Source organism: Manacus candei, unplaced genomic scaffold, assembly GCF_025592945.1.
Source record: "Manacus candei isolate 608988 ecotype Guabito, Panama unplaced genomic scaffold, ASM2559294v1 h1tg000064l, whole genome shotgun sequence".
NCBI classification, from domain to species: domain Eukaryota; kingdom Metazoa; phylum Chordata; class Aves; order Passeriformes; family Pipridae; genus Manacus; species Manacus candei.
The window spans coordinates 2975901-2993937 of NW_026138112.1; the positions used below are offsets into that span (position 1 = coordinate 2975901).

At 38.4% G+C, this 18037-nt stretch overlaps 1 protein-coding gene across 3 annotated transcripts; it reads left to right on the forward strand.

Moving 5' to 3' along the window:
- The first annotated feature begins 1486 nt into the window (after window positions 1-1486).
- On the forward strand, window positions 1487-13793 carry RAB36 (RAB36, member RAS oncogene family). Of its 3 annotated transcripts, XM_051805367.1 has the most exons (11): window positions 1487-1636; window positions 2372-2460; window positions 3580-3668; window positions 6192-6257; window positions 7228-7329; window positions 8992-9056; window positions 9657-9708; window positions 11094-11175; window positions 12696-12786; window positions 13333-13452; window positions 13686-13793. In XM_051805367.1, exons 2-11 carry the CDS (start codon window positions 2392-2394, stop codon window positions 13745-13747), a joined length of 798 nt encoding a protein of 265 aa, XP_051661327.1. In that variant the 5' UTR covers window positions 1487-1636; window positions 2372-2391; the 3' UTR covers window positions 13748-13793. The 3 variants fall into 3 exon arrangements, with proteins under 3 accessions (XP_051661327.1, XP_051661326.1, XP_051661328.1); XM_051805366.1 differs by lacking the exon at window positions 13686-13793 and having other exon boundaries at window positions 13333-13639; XM_051805368.1 differs by lacking the exons at window positions 12696-12786; window positions 13333-13452; window positions 13686-13793 and adding an exon at window positions 11441-12569.
- The last annotated feature ends 4244 nt before the right edge of the window (window positions 13794-18037 follow it).

Genomic DNA, 18037 nt, shown 5'->3' on the forward strand with positions numbered 1-18037 from the left:
CTAGTGACTGAATCCCCTTTCAGCTCTGTAAGAAGAGAAAATCTGAATCTCAGCACCGATCATTCTCAGTATTTTTAGCAGCTTTGTATTTCTTAATTTTTTTTTTCCCCTCTAATGGTGTGCCTAATTTGTTGATTTGGTAAATTGGGATATGTTTATGCATGTGTGAGATTTAGATTAAATACAATGAATGTAAGTGAAGATGGCCCCTCAATTTCGATATATTTCTGTTTGTTTGCTTTGGTTCCTCCTGTGCTTTGCATTCACCGAGATTGTTGAACTGGGGGTATTTTTGTAGCTTAGTTTGTGAAAGAGCTCTAGGAGATGAGCAGTGAGTCAGCCTATGTACACATGACAGAAGCAAGTTAGTGTTTGAAACTCTTACCCAACTAGTGGAGTTTTTCTTTTTAGAACTATAGTTCCGACATTAATTAAGACATTAATATTGCCATGCAGTCATTCAAGCTTGTCAGAAGGGTGGGAGCACACCATAGAAAGGCTCTAGATCTCTCAAATTTTATATGGTCACAGGTAGCATAAGTAGAACTGTCCATATGGTAATAGATAAATACTGTAATGTTGCTTTCTTTGGGGAATAACCCATCAGCTGCAAATCTGGATTCTTTGGGGGGAAGTGGCTGTTCTGGTGTGGTTGAGATCACATGGGTGTCTGAAGTGGTTTAAAAGCAACTCCTCACAAAAGAGAATAAATAATTATTTCTAAGTAGTGGACTAGCAATTTTGTTGAGTATTGTTCTTATTGTAGGGTTGTAAAACACAACTGTAGGTTTTTTGTTATGTACTTGCTCGCTGTTTAAAATTACTTGCCTGCATTCATTTGCCCTTTAATGTTTTTAGTCTGCTGCAGGAGTGGGAGAGGCTTGTCTCCTTGTTCCAAGCCTGTTCCAGCATTATCAACATATGACTGTTAGAATGGGAGAGCTTTCTTTTCTTCTGAAATTTGGAAATTTAAATCCTAATGAAATACACAGCAAAATCCTTTAGCATCCTAAATTGCAGTCTGGCACACTAAATGCTGTCTAAATTAATGAGTCGATTAACAATACTTAGGTAATACAAAAGAGCTGTGTGATTTCTTATTCCTTGTTTTTGGTGTTTTGCACATTAGAAAGCAAGATTACTAATGACTAGAAAGACATTTATATAATTCAGAATGTCTCATTAGTGGCATGCGCATCCTGACTCTGAAGCTGAGATGAAATCAAGTTGAAATGCTGAAAAAATCCCTTAGGAGTTTCTTTATAATTGCTACTATGCTTAATATTAGCACCGTAAGAGTTTCCCACTCCCTCAGCTCCTTGGCAGTTGTGTTAATCCTGCTCTTTGTATCCATATATACAACTATGTTTAAAGACAATGTTTCGTTATACAGGATTAGGGGCCATCGGGTTTATTATGGAGCGGTTTCTGAGCAGAGGAATCTGTAGGACCACTAAACTCAGGTTTTTATTTCTAAACCCAGGGTCCTGCGTATAGTTAAATCACTCCAACTCCGCCTTCCCGGTCCGTGGAAGAACGGGAGGAAGGGAATTGTTGCAAGCCTGTTGCTATGGCCACGTAGCAGCGGGCTGAGCTGTTTGTGTGGCTGGAATCCTGCTGCATCAGCTGCTGCACGGTGAGTCCTTCCTTACACTTTGCTACATGATGGAAATGCTCTTATTAGAAACGTTCTTTGAACGCCACTGAGAAATTGGTACCCTATTAAGGGTCCCCTCCCCCAGCAACCCACGAGGTTTCATTGCATAACCAAATTGATATGTCTCAGGTGAGACATTTAAATGCATTTGTGATTTTCATGTGAGCATTATTCTTTTTCCATGTCAGACTATCTACTGATTTCATTCTTTCTGGGCTGATCTGGGATGAAAGTTTGATGTTGTGCCAAGAAATGTGGCAGCTTCATCTTTCTTCCTTTCTCCCTCTGACCAAATGGAATCTGGTAGCCCCTAACATTTATTAATGAGCTCAGTGCAGAGGCATTTGAAACAACGATGAGCAAGATTTTCAAATTAAGCACTGCAAAAGCCTTTGAGGGCTAAAGTGCAAGCACTTGTGTTGAATTAAGTAAGCAATTCTCTGCCCTCCCATGGAACTAGAGTTGGTTCCTTGTAGTTTCAGAAGGTCACTGTTTGCTACTAGAGCTGTGCACACTGAAGTGGTCCCTTTTACATAAGAAACAGGTTTCCCTCAATGCAAATTAAGTGAAAGAACTGTCAGTTTTACCAAAAAGACAAAAAAAAAAAAGATAAGTCTGTAAGAACTTAGTTAAGTTTTTGTTTGATCATATTGTCCCTGTATTGAGGTAATTCCTGAATACTATGTTTTTCTTTGCATATTTTCTCTCTGCTAGTATTTAACTGGATTTGGAGGATGAAGTCCAGCCTAATGCATTTTGTTCCCCCAGTGAGCAGGGACAGAATAATCTCCCAGTTTCCCAAGGTAAGCATTCTGTATAGCCCCTGCCACACTGATCTATCTTTCCCTTGTGCTAATACTATTTTAATTTAACTTAATGTACACTTGTTGTCTTCTCTTAAAATTACAAATTATTTAAGAATTTCTCTCAAAGTTTAATGTGACCCCAAATTCCCATTCAATGCTGACCTCTTTAATAATAATCCTCACTTGTTCTTTTTAACCTTTACAAAAAGTGACTCTTGCCACAAAAGTGTTATCTTATAATATTTGTCTTGTTATTTCAGCAAAACATTAATAATTACATGCTTAAAGAGCTCCAACACCAAGGGGAAATAGGAACCATAGCTTATCTTAAATATGCAAAAAAAGTCTAATTAGGAGGCTTTGGCTGAAGAATTTGAGGCAATTTTAATTTTCTGTTTGTATAGGAACCTTAGTCATACAGTAGATCAAATGTAGCAGGCACTGTAGAAACACAGACAAAAGCCCTTCGATGTCCCCAAAGACTTCTTTATTTGAAGTATAATAGAAGAGTAAAGGACATGGAAGGACAAGGAATTACCATTCCATTTTTTCAGTTGTTCAAAAGACCATTTTAAGGGAGTTAGCATTTTTTTCCATGCTTGATCTCAGCCACATATTTTGCTTTTATTTTTATGAAAAATATAACAGGTATTTTTAGCAAATATGAAATCAAATACATTTTCTTCATTTTTAACTAATTCCTAGTTAAAGGTTAACAATAAAAACAGTGCTTCACACTTAGAAGAGATTGAAGAGACTTCATAGGAATAATGACTTGCTGGTGGTGTGCTCCCATCTGTGTCTGTCTTGTGTGCCTTAGATCACTGTGAAAATTCAAGGCACTCACTGTGGTACAGAATGATGAGCAAATGTGTTTGGCTGTGCTTGGATGCTGATGCTCAGAAAGGTGGTCAAATGATGGTCCCAAGGAGTTTTACAGCACAGCTGTGGGGAAGCCTGACTGCCTTCTAACCCAAGCTATCTCTTTTCTTATGCCAGGATAACTCTGTGCTCGACAAACTCTTTGAATAATCTTCTTCCCTGTTTTTCCTTGCTGATTTGCTCTTGCCAAGCAGCCCTCAGGCAGTTTGTCCCAGCAGCTGTTCTGTGTTTCAGTGGTACACACCTGAGGCCTGTCTGCAGCTTAAGGAGCACTTCCACACACAGGTCAGCACTGCCTGGCAGCAGAGCACTGCAGCAGCAGGGTGAGTTTGGAACAAACCAGGTATGCAACAAAGAAGGTATTTTCAGTTCTTGATAGCCTGCTTTCTTCACTGGCTTTTCCTTCCTCCTTCCTCATGTTCCTCACTCCAGTGTTTCAAGGCAGCCAAGCCCATGCACATGGCAGTTCTCTGACCTGTTTGACAGTCAATGAACAAAGTGCCTCTTCTTCCCAGGAGTGTCAAAGACACTTTTACTGCTGGCATACATAGCACTGAAAAAACGGTGGAGCAGTTTAGCAACAAATAGCTTTTCAGCACCTTTGAATTAAACACTTCAAAGTATTTACTTCGTTCAAAAGATCCAGCAGATCCAGCCTTGTTGTGTTCTCTGTTGGTGTTCCAAAGGAGCAGATAATAAAGGCTTTGGAGGGATAGAAACACAGCAGTTCTAAGGTTCTTGAAACACCTAAGAATCTAGTTTTAGTCTTTTTTGAAGTTTACATGCTGAGAAGTTCTCTTAAATGGTTCCTTAAAACTGAAGCAAAATTCTGGTAAATATATAGCATTGGAAAATCCAAATAAGCTGTTTTATGCCCTAGTAATAATCTTGAAGTTATTTTCTTCCCCCACCTTCTCTCTCTCCCAGAACTGTTACCATTACTGATTTAATCTCCTGAAGCAAGGCAGGAAAGCTAAACTATGTTAGAAATCATCACTATTCAGTCAAAATAAATAGCTGTATGTTTTAGTGATAAATGCTTCTGTGCTTCAGTGTGAAGAATCTTCCATAAAGTGGAGCTTCTATGAATACTGACAGTTAGCTCACTGTTCTTTCAAATCTGGAGTTGGTGATTACCACAAGACTCGTCATGATGGACATCTTTAAATGCAACATTTTATTCATTTCACTTGGGAGTCTTGCTAAAAAAAAAAAAAAAAGAAAGCTAAAATGTATCACCCTGAGAGACATCAGTGACTACTACTTTTTTAGGAGCACAGTCACTGTCTTAGTTTCATGGTAATTTGCTACTTCCTTTATTGAATTGAGGCATTTTCCCCTTCTGATGCCAACATCTCTATGTTTTGAGGTTTGGGTTTTTGTTTTTTGTTTGTTTGTGGTTTTGTTTTGTTTTGTTTTTTAATTTCCAGAGTAAACCTACTGTCCAGTTAACTTATTCTAGTAACAGAGTACTGCTAAAAAGCTTTACATTTTGGCTTTGTGAATAAAATGAAACACTTTTCTGTCACTGCTCTCTAGAAATGATTATTATTCAGTGATTTAAATAATTTTTTGGTGTAATGGGGGTAAAAGGGCAGCCAGTGTTTTGTACAGTACTTGTAAAGCTTGACAGGAATAACCATTATCCTTTTCCATTATCCCAAGTAATAAAATATTTCTTTGTCATTTGGAAAGCTAGTCTGAGAAATTCAGTAGCTAATGGCTGTAGTTAAGACTCTCTGAATATTCCATCAGTGTGTTAAATTGTCTAATCTGGAGAGATTTTTTCCCCAATACAAATTAATGGAACACATACCTCTAAACCATCACTTACTTTTTTGCTTTTCCCTGAAGGTCATTGATTTTACTCAGTATTTTCTCAGTAACAGTTAATCAGGCAGAGACATTTCAGCAGCATAGGGGCCTGTGACCACTCAGTTATTGTTGATTGGCACCAAAAACACCTTCTTTTTTTTTTAGAAATATTAGTCACATGGCTTACCAATCAAGATTTGGACTATTTAGAATAGATAACTTGGAATCAGCATCACATGGAAGTCTGATGTAACCAGAAATAGTATTCAGTAGATTAATGCCTTTGTTTAAAAAGCCATTCCTTGCTAGAAAAGAACATTAAACCTCTCAAGCCATTTTTGCCAATCCAAGTTTAGGTCAGCAAGAACACTTACATTCACTTATCCTCCTGTATCTCCTAAAAGGTACACTCAGCTGCAATTTGAAGAATGCAGGCTGAGTCACCCAAAGCCCATCTGCTGTGTCCTGGGGGAGGACCTAGAGCAAAGAGGATTATTTACATGAAGCCAGCTTCAGATTAATATTATTCCAGGTAGTCAGAAAATGTATTGGCTCTAACCTTGTGGGTTATTTTTCCCAGAGACACATTCTGCAGTGGGTTATTTTATTATCAGCAATTTTCTGATTCTGCATTTATTTGTACTGTTAAAGTCAATGAGAAACTTGTGATTAATTTTAATGCAAAGGATGTAGATACTCTATGGTCTTATGTGTAAACTTGCAAATGTATACACCTGTAGTCAAAGCAATTTTAATGCAATAGAAGTTATATCCCACTGGACTAAAATTAAGAAAAAAATATAGAGAGTAATAAACAGACTATTTCTGCTCCAGAAGGGTTTGTTTTTTTGGTGACCTCCTTTCTTGCAATTTAAGGTTGTGCTCATGCAGCACAGTGGCACTTTGGGAAACTTAAGTCACAGGTACATGTACTCATCACTTGCAATTTAAGGATCTAAATCAGAATTTTTAGAGAGAGACTGTTGAAATTGCAACTAAAACCATGTAACATTTTCAAATATTTATAACAGGCTGAAAATATCCAAAGTGGTTGTGGTAGGAGACCTGTATGTTGGGAAAACCAGTCTTATCAACAGGTACAGTACATCTCAGCAGATGGTTTGATTTTTCTGTTTCTCAAGTAAGTGTTATAACATTTCCTTGCTGTCCACTGAGAGTAGTACTTCATGAACCTCAGAACTTCATTGGTTTGTTATTAAATGAAAGACAAAACTAAGACTATGGTATGAGAAAGGCTTAATACACCAACACAGAAGGTCATGCTCTAGCACTTCAATCAGTTTATGTTATATTCTGAAGTACTTTTATCCAGTCAAATATTATACATTGTTTTCTTAAGACATCCAGTCTAAAGGCTAAACAATTGGAAAAAAAAAATTCAGTGTCTGAGTCTTGGTTTCATGTTTTCTCCTTAGTTGCAGGGCTGTTCACTGAGCCCTTTTCAGCTGTCCTTGTGTGGGTCCCTGTACTCATTTCTACAGCTGCAAGACTGGAGGAGAAGCTCGAGCAGAGGGACCTTTAAGACAGAATGCCTTAAAAAATACTTACTTGATTCTTTACTGAATGTTAAAAACAGCTCTTATGCTTTTTGTATTTAGCCCAGTGAACAGATCACTGAATTTCTGTAGCTTATTATCACTGTGACACCTTTTTCTCTGTGCTTGCAGCATTGTCATCGTTATTATTTCTTCAAGTTCTTAAGTAGAACTTAAAAACCCCGAATCTCATTGACAATCATTTGAGTCATTATTTATGACCCAAAATACATTCCCTTGTAAGTAAAACTATAAGATACTGTACATTCCTTGACAGTCCAAAAATGTTCTGATTCTCATCTCATCCTGAAAGCTTACTAGATGTTTGTGCTTCATAATTTGCTATACAGTATCTCCTTTTTATCAGTGTCTTAGTGTTTTCATATATGCTTCTACAATATATAGCCAATCCACAGTTAGTTAATTATTTCCTTCATCATTTACCCTGACAGTTTTGCATTTATTTGTAGTTGTGTCTTACTAGTATTTCATCCCTTTTTTTTAATTGCAGATTTTGTAAAGATAATTTTGACCGAGACTACAAGGCAACCATTGGAGTGGATTTTGAAATGGAACGTTTTGAGATAATTGGAATCCCATATCATCTCCAGATGTAAGTTGAAACAGGGTGGTTAAGCATTGCTCAGAGTACAGTCTCAGCAGAGCTTGTATTGCTGCAGGCTCCAGTGAAATAAAGATTTTTTTGAAAATAATGAAATTGCACAAAGAATAATGTGTTCTGAAAAAAAAAGGTTCTCTACCTGGACCAGCAGTTTTAGTAAAAATTTTGCTGTCTTGGATTTCTCATCTCTAAAAAATGTTACAAACTTGTCAGTGAAAATTCATCTTGGATGTCTTGTGCCATTTCAGTGGAGTTCTGCCTCTTTTACTCAACTTTCATGAAAGAGAAGTGGCAGCTTTTGACACAACCTTTGTCCAGTTCTAGGGTTACCCAGTCTGTCACTTGGGTTTAAAAGGCATGATGAGCACTGAACTTGGCTTTACTGGGAGTTTTATTCCTGCAGCCATTGAAATGAATATTAAGGTGTTCAGTGATTTCAACACCTCTTAGTGAGGGACTAATTAATTATCCCCAAGTCATAAAAAGACTGGAGTGTTTTTATTAGAATGTGAACCTGTTATCTTTGATTTTCAGCTTCATTTGTCAGACTAGTGGGAGTCCTGCCCTTCTTTCACCTGCTTTGGGTCTACTGAAGGGAGTCCTTTGGTGTTTCCAGTGGCTGAAAATGTTTTTTCTGTAGAGGGCATTATGGAATTATTTGTGCTGGAGTGTGACCTAAAGCAGAAATAAGATGCTTTGCATGAGGTATTTTAGTGCATGAATCTTAAAAACCTTTTCACTTCAGAATACTTTTTTTTTAGTGACATCACTGATGTAAATAGATGGCTCATGGTATTTATTGAAATATACTTAGGAATCCATTTCCCACTCATTTCAGTGCAATTGTGTTTTGGAAAATTCTACCAGGCCCTTGAGTCCCTCTAAAAATGTAGATTCATGTATCAGTGTTTTGCAAACTGAAGCAATGATGTTCATGAGCCACTGAACATCAGGTTGCATTATCTGCCAAGTCCTCGGGAGCTGGGTAGAACGTTTCCATGTGATGAGCACTAGTGCCCCCTCCTGCTGCGGGATTGCCATGCAAGATAAATTTGAAGTGTCTGTGAGTGGCAGCACTGGGCTACAACAACCCCAAACCTCTGCAGTGCTGGCAGTACCTGAGGGCACTGCATATAATGTTCATTAATAAAAAGCACTTTCTTGATTTTATTTAATGGTGCCATTAGTAGCTGGTAGACTGAGCTGTAGGTCTCTAATTTGTAGTGTATGGACAGATATCCCATCTAGCAGCTGCAAGACTCTAACATGGGTTAATACATGATTTATTTAGTATTGGCACAGGAAATGTACAAAATTAGACTGCCCCAGAAATCCATGCAAATGGCATAGATGAAAAAAAAATGTTTTGAGGAAAGGGTATTGCCATGCAGAATAAAAATATTTGAATTGTGTCTCCAAAATGAACGGTATTTAAAAAAAAAAAGGTTAAAACAGAGTCCACGTCTTCATTAAATAATAGAGCTTTACTGTATTTCTATCAGGAGTTAATGAATAACACGTTCCAGATGGTGACACTTCTCTGGTATCACATTCTTCTCTGCCTTGTGCTAGTCTGCTGCTTCATTACCATGTTTACTCAGGTTACACTGGGTTTCATTAACCTGAAATTTCTTTTTTCCCCCCATTGCACAGATGGGACACAGCAGGTCAGGAAAAGTTCAAGTGCATTGCATCTGCTTACTACCGAGGAGCAGAGGGTGAGAACAATATTAATTTGATGCTGGCTGTGTCAGGAGGTTGTATTTTATCCAGAGATGTATATGCCTATATGCTCCTTGGGAAGGTACCTGTAGACCCAGTGTGCTGGAATGGATTGTCTGTTCCTGCAGGGAAGAAGGGATGAAGAAATTCGTGAATTGATGTGTTGTCACATCTCCAAGCTCTGAATGTTTTGATGTTGCAGTGAGAAAAATTGGCACTCGTGTCTAAGGGGAAAAGAATTTGGGTTTGGGTGAGATTAATGTTGGAGTTAGAAGTGGGTATTTCTGGCATTTCCTTTGGTAAGAGACAATTTCTTTAGGAATTAGTGGTCCCAAAAGAAAAGGGTTAACGGCACCGTGGACTGCAGACTACAGGTAAAGATGAAATATGGTTAAAGACTAAGGACTTAAGTCTTACTGGGTGCTAGAAAAGGAAAAGGAATGAGCAAATGGATAGTCTTCCACCTCCTGTGTGTTAAATCTGTTCTTGCACCTTATATGTAAACATTCTCTCTGTTTAACAAGATAGGTTGGAGAGAATTCTGATACACCTTCTAACTTAATTACTTTTTATTCTGTTCTTGTCTTTTATTGCAGTTATAATAACAGTGTTTGATCTGGCTGATATCCAAACTTTGGATCACACCAAGTAAGTTTCTGCATTTTGGCTTATCCTTGAAAGGTTTTACAGCAGGTTTAATTGCCTTCCATATGTAGGTGTTGAGAACTTGCTGGATCATGAGTGTATTTTCTCTTGAGCTAAGAAATGAAAAATGACAGTCACTTGTTTGGATTGCAGAGGGTGGGATTTTTCTGAAGAAAATGCAGGGCGTAGATTTGAACTATTTACACTTGACTGCCTTTAAAGTCAGTGCAGAGAAAAAGGCACTTCAGTCAAAGCTTGATCCTTCCAAAACTAGACATGCAGGAAGAGATGAAGTGCACCCCAAAAACATTATTTTTTTTACTTCATTTGCTATAAATAGAATAACAGGCTGACATCTAATGTAAGTGGTGAAAATGATGAGATGCATCTCATGCATAATGTCTCAAGAGCCTCTGTTTTTTTAGGTACACTGATATCCCCAAATTATTTTCTTTCTCTAGTTTCTGAAGTGATTCTCTGGGGAGGTAGCCTGTCAAAAAGAGGAGAGAAAATTAAGAACTCAAAGTATATGTAGATATAGCTAAACTTACTGGTTCAGATACTTGTAATGGTTTGGTTACAACAGCATGTTAATTGTTATGGATAAACTCATCCTGCTTTCAGTGCAGGATGCAAAACCCTACATGGATCTGTGATCCACACTGTTGTCACAGTTCAGAGCATGTGTATTTCTAATGTGCTGTTTTGACTGTAATGCAGGTATAGGCTTCTTTACAACTTGTATTCTGTCTTATTTGAATGTGTACTATGGCACTTAGCTCATTTACATAGGACTTTGTAAAATAATATATATATTAGTGTCTCTGCTTGGCTGAAAGTAATTGAAGCCTGTGAACCTGATTTCCCACACACGCACACACTGCCTTCCCTCCTTGACTTGTGTTGGATGACTCAAGAGAAACTTGATTGCCAGAGTAACAAAAATATAAAAGCTTGTGAGACAAGAATCATACAGCCTTCACAGGGAGCTGTTTTATAATGCTGAATAGATTATTTCACTCTTCTTTATTCTCTTTTCTATCTAATCTGCTATGTGGTTTAGACCTTTCCTTTTTTTCCTGCCTTCTTATTCCTTATCTCAATCAAAACTTTGCCCTCTCCTTAATAATAGGAAATGCCCTCTCTGGGTGCTGTAATTATTGTTGAATTTGTACTCTGAAGTGGATATGTTTGAACTTTGTTAGTGGAAGACGTTGTATTCAAAGGACTTGGAATAGCTCTGGATCTCTTTCTGTCTGGAAAAAAGGCTTTTGATACTCTCACATAAGTTCATCCTCTCACTTTTCTTGTGACCCCATTATCTGTTACCTTCTCCTATATTCCTCATTCCCTCTGACTGATTCTGTCATTTCTCTTTTGTATTTCAGACAGTGGCTAGAAGATGCATTGAGGGAGAATGAACCAGATTCCAGCTTCATCTTTCTAGTTGGAACAAAAAAAGATTTGGTGGTGAGTAAATTGAATGCAGATAAGGAAATGGGATTTTCCCTAGTTCCTCTCATGATTTCCCTTGCAAGTTGTACACAATGTTGTTGAGACAAAGACCTTGAGCAAAAACCTTAACAAGTAAATAGAACAGTGTACTTGGAAACAATTAAAGAAGAGGCTTTCTGAAAAAATAGGTAGTTATGAAATATTTCTTGCATGGTATTTTTCAAGCACATACAAACGTACCTAATGATCTTGAAGGTTTTTTTAATTTGTTTTTTTTTAGGGACAGTGTGTTTGTTATTCAGGAACAGGGAAGATTTCTTCCTTAGTTGAATATGACATCATTGTTGGAAGAACAGGATATAATGCACTCTCTATACCATTCTCAGTCTTGTGTTTCTCTTCCTGCAGTTATCAATACTTAGTTTTTAAAGATTTCAAAACAAACTTGTTTCATTTGCTGTTTAATTGATTTATTTTTTTTTTATTTCCACCCAACTGCCACAATATCACTTCTGCACTTTGTTTCTTACCCTTTAGTGAAAATAAGTCCTAGAAAATTGCATGTCTGTCAGTTTTTCTGGTACCCTGTGTAGTTTATGCTGCTTTTTCTGAATTGCAATAAAAGCTAAACGTACCAGACCTCTGAGGACACGCATATGAAGCCTTGTCTAGGCTAGAGTACCTTACTGGAAGTTAATTTCTGATTTTAGAATGTAGTGCTGTCAACTGAAAGAGAGACAAGAGCAAAGCAAAGGATTTTAGGTTCTAGGTATTACTTCAGTGTGAAGCCAGTGTCTTCCCAACTGGATTCATTCTCCTTATCATCTTGATGTCACATAATCATTTCCAAATGTTTAGATTTCTTCTCAAGTTTGCAGGGGTTCTCCATTGTAAGACAACCTACAGAAAACTGTAAAAGGATGACTGGTGTCACCCACCCCAAATAGGCTAGAAATCAAAAGCAAATAGCAGCATACTTATGATGGGTGACAGAGAACAAATGAGAGGGTGAAAAGACCTGAAAACTAAGTGCAAGAAAGCAAAATCCCATTGAAAGGGCAAGAAATTTTAGTCCTAAAAAAGGGCAAAAATAAAAAGGGGGGGAAGCACATTGGGTTACAGCACAGTAAAAACTGATGCAATAGAAAAGTGGATATGAGATAGAGACAAAACAGATTAAACCCAAAGAACTGTTGTGATTAATTGGTCCCACAACTCTTCTGCTGAGTGATGGGATGACAAGGATGGGCTGTTGTCTTTCCATCTCCCTGCCACTTATGTATTGATACAATGGTTACTCATGTCACCCCCTGCTTTCTTTCAGGGCTGTGGGAGGGGAGTGGAGGCTCCATTTTAAAAGCAGTACTAAATCTGGGAATGTTCTCACAGTCCTGGCTGGTTGCACAAGTTCTAAGGCGAGGTCAGAAAGGCTGCTGAGAAACTGGAAGCATCAGAGGGCAGGTGCAAGCAGTAGCTCTGTGCTGTTACCAGCCCAGATACACTTTTATATCAGTTATTCCATGTTGTCTCCCCAGTCAGATGCTGTGTGTGAGAGGACAGAGCTGGATGCCATCCGCTTGGCCAAGGAGATGCAGGCAGAATATTGGTCTGTCTCAGCCAAAACAGGTAAATTACTGCAAAAGATGTAAAAATAACCACAAGGGCTGATGTTGAGGTGGGAGGAACTTATTATCCCCCACTCCCCCCATTCACTTTTTTTCTTGTTGTTGTTCTTGCATTTTGTTGCTATCAGAAACTTCAGGTTTATTAATGATCAAATTTTATTTGTGCATTTTTATTTGTGCTCGCACTTTCACGTTTGCAGAAAGAAGTAATTGAGCTGCTTCACAGGGTCTGAGCATGTTTAATTCATAGGTAGTTACATAAATACACATGTGCACCACTATTCAACATTTGCAATGGAAAAAGATTATACCACTAACTGAATTCTCTCTGTTGTGGCTAAAAATAAAGGTGCAGTACAGGGTACAGTATTCCAGAGTAAGAAAATTAGAAATTCTCTCTGCAGTGATCAGAATGGAAGACAGATTGTTGGAGAGGCCTGTTCTGTCCCAGTATTGAGCAGTGAGCTGTTCACAGATGTGCTTGTTATGCCTGATCATCTGTTGATGTGCAGTTGTTAAAACACATAATTTCTGTTTTGCTCCCCAGGGGAAAATGTCAAAGAATTCTTTTCCCGAGTTGCTGCCTTGGCCTTTGAACAGTCCATGATAAAGGAGCTGGAGAACACTCCTGGGCACATGGCCCAAATTGGGGCAGGAAATCTCATCAGTATGTGGAGTTTTGGTTTTTGTGTGTATTTTGCTTGTTTACAGTCTGAAGGACTGGGGAGGTTTTTCAAGCATTAAAAGCCAGTTTCAAACACCTACAAGCCCCTTCATGTCACTATCTACCCAGGTTCTACCCTAGGGGAGTGACTGGGTCTGCATCCAGCTTTTGTTACCCTTAGTACTGGATGGTATAATTTCTTGTGAATTGATTTTATAACTTTGCTGTTTCCACAGACCTGGAGAACATTCTGGAAATCCCAGAAGGCAACGCTCAAGTCAGCCCGAGTTGCTGCTAATTGTCAACTGTTCCTTCAGGCCCCGTGCTTCTCTGCAGCACAGCACAGAGCACCTGCAGCAGTGCAAGCTCTCAGGCCAGAAACAGAGAGCTTTAATTTGGGAAACAAGGCAGGAAAAACTTAGCCAAACTTCCCTTCTGAGAGTTCCCTTGCTGCTGCAGGCTCCTTGTGCAGGGTGGTACAATTGTTACATAAACCTTCCTCTGTGTAGTTGGAACAAAACATCCTTAATGCAAGGAGACATTGCCAGTGCCATGTGCTCACCTGTCTGCCAGAAATGCTTGTAGTCAAAAATGATGTCATTTTAGTGTGTTGTTCTTTGATAATTCTCTAGAAATCTTAGATAGTGAAGTTGCATTCCCATGGGGGCAGGAAACAAGTGGCAGTTCAGAGTAAAGGGTGCTATCCATAAGTTTTTCCCTTTTAAAGTCATAGCATAAAATAACTCTGATCTGCTTTTGTGCATTCCAAGTATTTTGGAACTATTCCAGTAAAAATCTTTTTAAGTATCAGGTATGGATACACAAATGCAGACTGCATAGTTTCCACTGTGGTTTCTCCATCCAGGAAAAATCTGTATTATTTTTCATTTTCCACTTGAGAATCAGAGCCCAGTATTTAAGTATTTCCAAGCCTAGAAGTCCAGGTAGGAACTTTGTTGTTTTATCCCATCTGTCTAATATTTTGAAAATGTTACCAGATAAGAATGCTATTCTTTTCCACTCACTTGAATAAGAAAGAATGGTCTCACAAGTGCATAATATGGAACACATATATTCCAAAGAGGGTGCAGATTCCTTCTCTGCATTGATCTTCATGAATATTGTCTACATGCAGTCCTACTTTGTTGCTAAGAGTAATTCACAGATTTCACAGGGTATTCCTAATTGGAAGGGACCCACAGGGATCATCGAGTCCAACTCCTCAGTGAATGGCTCATATGTGGATTGAACCCACAACCTTGTTGTTATTGCACCCTGCTCTAACCACCTGCTTTGGTTTGGGGTTTTTTTGTAAAAATATAATAAGATTTTGGAACCATATGTGGTCTCAGTCATGAACCTGATCATCCCTGTCTGAGGTGGGAACTCAGAGCCAGCAAGGTTGGATTCCATACTGAAGTAAAGCAGCTTTAAAATGCTCTTTTTTTCCTCTGGGCAACAGTGACTGATGGCCAAAGACATTCCTCTTTCAAAAGTTATTCCTGCTGACAAATGGCATTGCCAAAAATTACTATAACAAATACTTGGCCAGTATTTGTGAAATTGCATTAGTATGCTTGATTATGCTAATTAGGTTTAAACTGCAGAAGTACCAAAGAAGTGGAAGGGAAATACACTCATTTTATTTCCTTCTAAATTTTCCAACAGCTCACTGAATTCTAACATTCAGTTGTGAGTGTCTAGGTAATGATATTTCTCTAAAGATAAATGAGATGTTATAAATCTTTTGCTTGCAGTAAACTGTTCAAATGTGTGGCCTTCAAAATTACTGTAAGTGCTCAAATCATAGAAATAACGTAGGAATCAAGGTGGGACAGCAGAAACACTCTTTCTCTAGGAATCTATCAGCAGCTTAGGACTCCCATATTTCTAAGGTTTATATCCAGCACTTCATGCTATGCTGGCATTAAAAAAATATATATAGTATTTTAAATTTCATACTGCAGTAATTTTAAATGGAGAGAAAGAAGAAAACTTATGAATGGTTACAAGTTACAGTTTCTTAAGATAGTAATGCAATCAGTGCAGAAACAACAGTATCTGGAAAACTAATTATAACAGGCTCTTTCAGATTTGAGCTGCTAAGAAATAAGGATGCTTGTTAATAAAGCAATGCATCAAACTGAAAATACTCTAGATTCTCTGACATTTCCCCCAATTTGTTTGACAAGACATAGAAAGAAGTGGAGAAAAGATGACTTAAACATCTTTTTTATTACTTTTATTTCATTATGACGTAAGTTACAGCAGCTTCACAAAAAATGATGGATAGAGATCTAAGAACTCTCTGTCTGTTTTATTGGACAATCTTCACTTTGGCAATTGTGCTGACTGTTGGCAAAGACACAAATGTAGCATTTGGTGGAAAAAATGAATCTGTGAGGGTATGTAGGGAGCTATTTATCCAAATGTGTGATATTTTGACCTTATGGTGTTCCATGTATTAGTCCAGTTCCCCAGTCTGCTTCCCAAGGATGACAATCCACACTTTGCTTGTGCTGTGTGCTGGGCTGAGAGTAGAAAAGCTGGTTCCCTCTGCTGCTGCAAGTCAGGTTGGCTGGGCCTGGTGCTGGGTTTCAGTGCTGGCATGCTGGTTTAGTGTTTATAGTGCAAAATGACTCAGTAGCAAATCCAAGATAAAAATCAGGATTTTTTTTCTGCCCCTCAAGAAATATGTCTCCTAAGGGTTTCTTTTGTTGATGAGCTCGGTTATTGTATAAAATCACAGAGATGCAATCTCTTCAACAACACAATCATGGTGCTTGGAAAATCAACTGGGACAGGTTTTCTTCTAGTGATTCAGTACATTGCTTGATGTCATTACTGTTTAGTATCATCTGGAGCTCCAAAAAGTTCAACTGCAAATGCAATACTCACTCAGTCATTAACTGTGACTTGACAATGGCCTGACTCCATCTCTATTATATGATGGATGCTTTGAGACTGGGGTTTTTGTTGGTGGTGTATTGGCTTTTGTTTGGTTGGGGTTTTTTTTCGCTTGGCTGGTTGGTTTTAAGGGCATTTTTTTAGTGCTACTGAGATTTCCCCTGCAACAAACTCAATATTAATAATTAATCATCTAAAATGGATCTTGGATTGTGTTGCAAATGATGAGTTGCTGAGGAAAGCACAAAGGAAACTAACTATAGAAAATAAATATGAATTTGCAAGTTCTATCTGGTCAATGTTTTACCTATGTATGTTAATCCATTCTATCAGCAAATTAATCAGCTTTGAAGAAGCCTTAATACTACAGAAAAGAGTGTTGAAAAAACTGTATGAACTGTAACCCTGGGTAGGCTAAACCACGATCTCTGTACCAGCTGGAATTCCCACAGTGATCACGGCAACAGTCACAGCTCCAGCTTCCTTGTGGAACTTTCAGGTGAGAAACTGAAGAAGTGAAATTTGGAGTCAGTCTGAAGCAAAGGTAAAGAGCAATTGGAATAATCAATTCCCCCCCAGAAGGACTAATGTTATGCTGTTTCTTGTCTTAATAAGTAGAAGCTTAACATGTTAATGATTTCCTGGTTATATAAGGGTGCATTTGTGCTGAGCAAAACTACTGGCAATGGATCAAAAGCTACTTAAGAAAGTAAACTGACAAAGTTAATTTCTTACTATAAAAGCCTTTTAATTTTTAATGGTGTTGTTTTGCCTTTTGAGTGATTATTTGACACTCAGGATATTATGATTTATAGTCACATAGGTCATGTGATTCAGACCTTTCTGAGTCCTGTTGGGTCCCAGCTCGGGTTTGCCTTGTGGTGTGACTGGAGTCCATTCTTCATGAATAAATCTGTCCCCTCTGTGCCTTTTCAGGTTTCCACCAATAGTTAGAGGTTGTTCTAATATGATGCACTGGTGAGTGAATGCTCTGAACCCTGCTCTTTATCACATCCTCTGAGCAGGAGAGTTGAAATGAAGTGTTTGGTGAGTTATAGGACAATCTGTATTTGGTATTGGAGAGGGTTGCTCAGCTTCCTGTGGTTTTGGCCAGAAGGTTGTTCTCACAGTGAGAAATTGCCATTCTCTGAATTTGAAGGAGAGTTCCTTTATTTCTGGGTTCATAGAATGATTTATACTGCATGGAATGTCTCAAGACTTGCCAGCCTTGTCAAACTCTCCCAGAGTTCTGCTTTGTATTTACAAAAATCCAATTGCTTAGTTTCAGGCACAGATTAATCAGATATCATATTTTAATTCTCATTTTAAAAGCTTAGCTTATGTCCTACAGTTATTTTGTTTCTTACAGTTATTTTTTTTCTTACAAAACCTCCTGTTCTTTCGCGCGGGATCGGGCTGAAGGACAGTTCCTCAGTGACAGCTCGCGAGCTTTTCCCTAAACCAAGCGGCTCCTCTTCCCACAAGAGGGAGCTCGGCGGTCACTGCAGGATGAGATCCGTGCCGGCTCGGAAGGGCTGCGCGATCTCTCGCAGGCCAGCAGAGGGGATGTGCCGGGCACTCTGTCCACAGTTTAGCCCCTCATCGCAGGATTCTCAGTCTCAAATCACAGGTACGTGTTTGCCACCATCGTCTTGATGAAATTTTGTATCCTATTAAAATG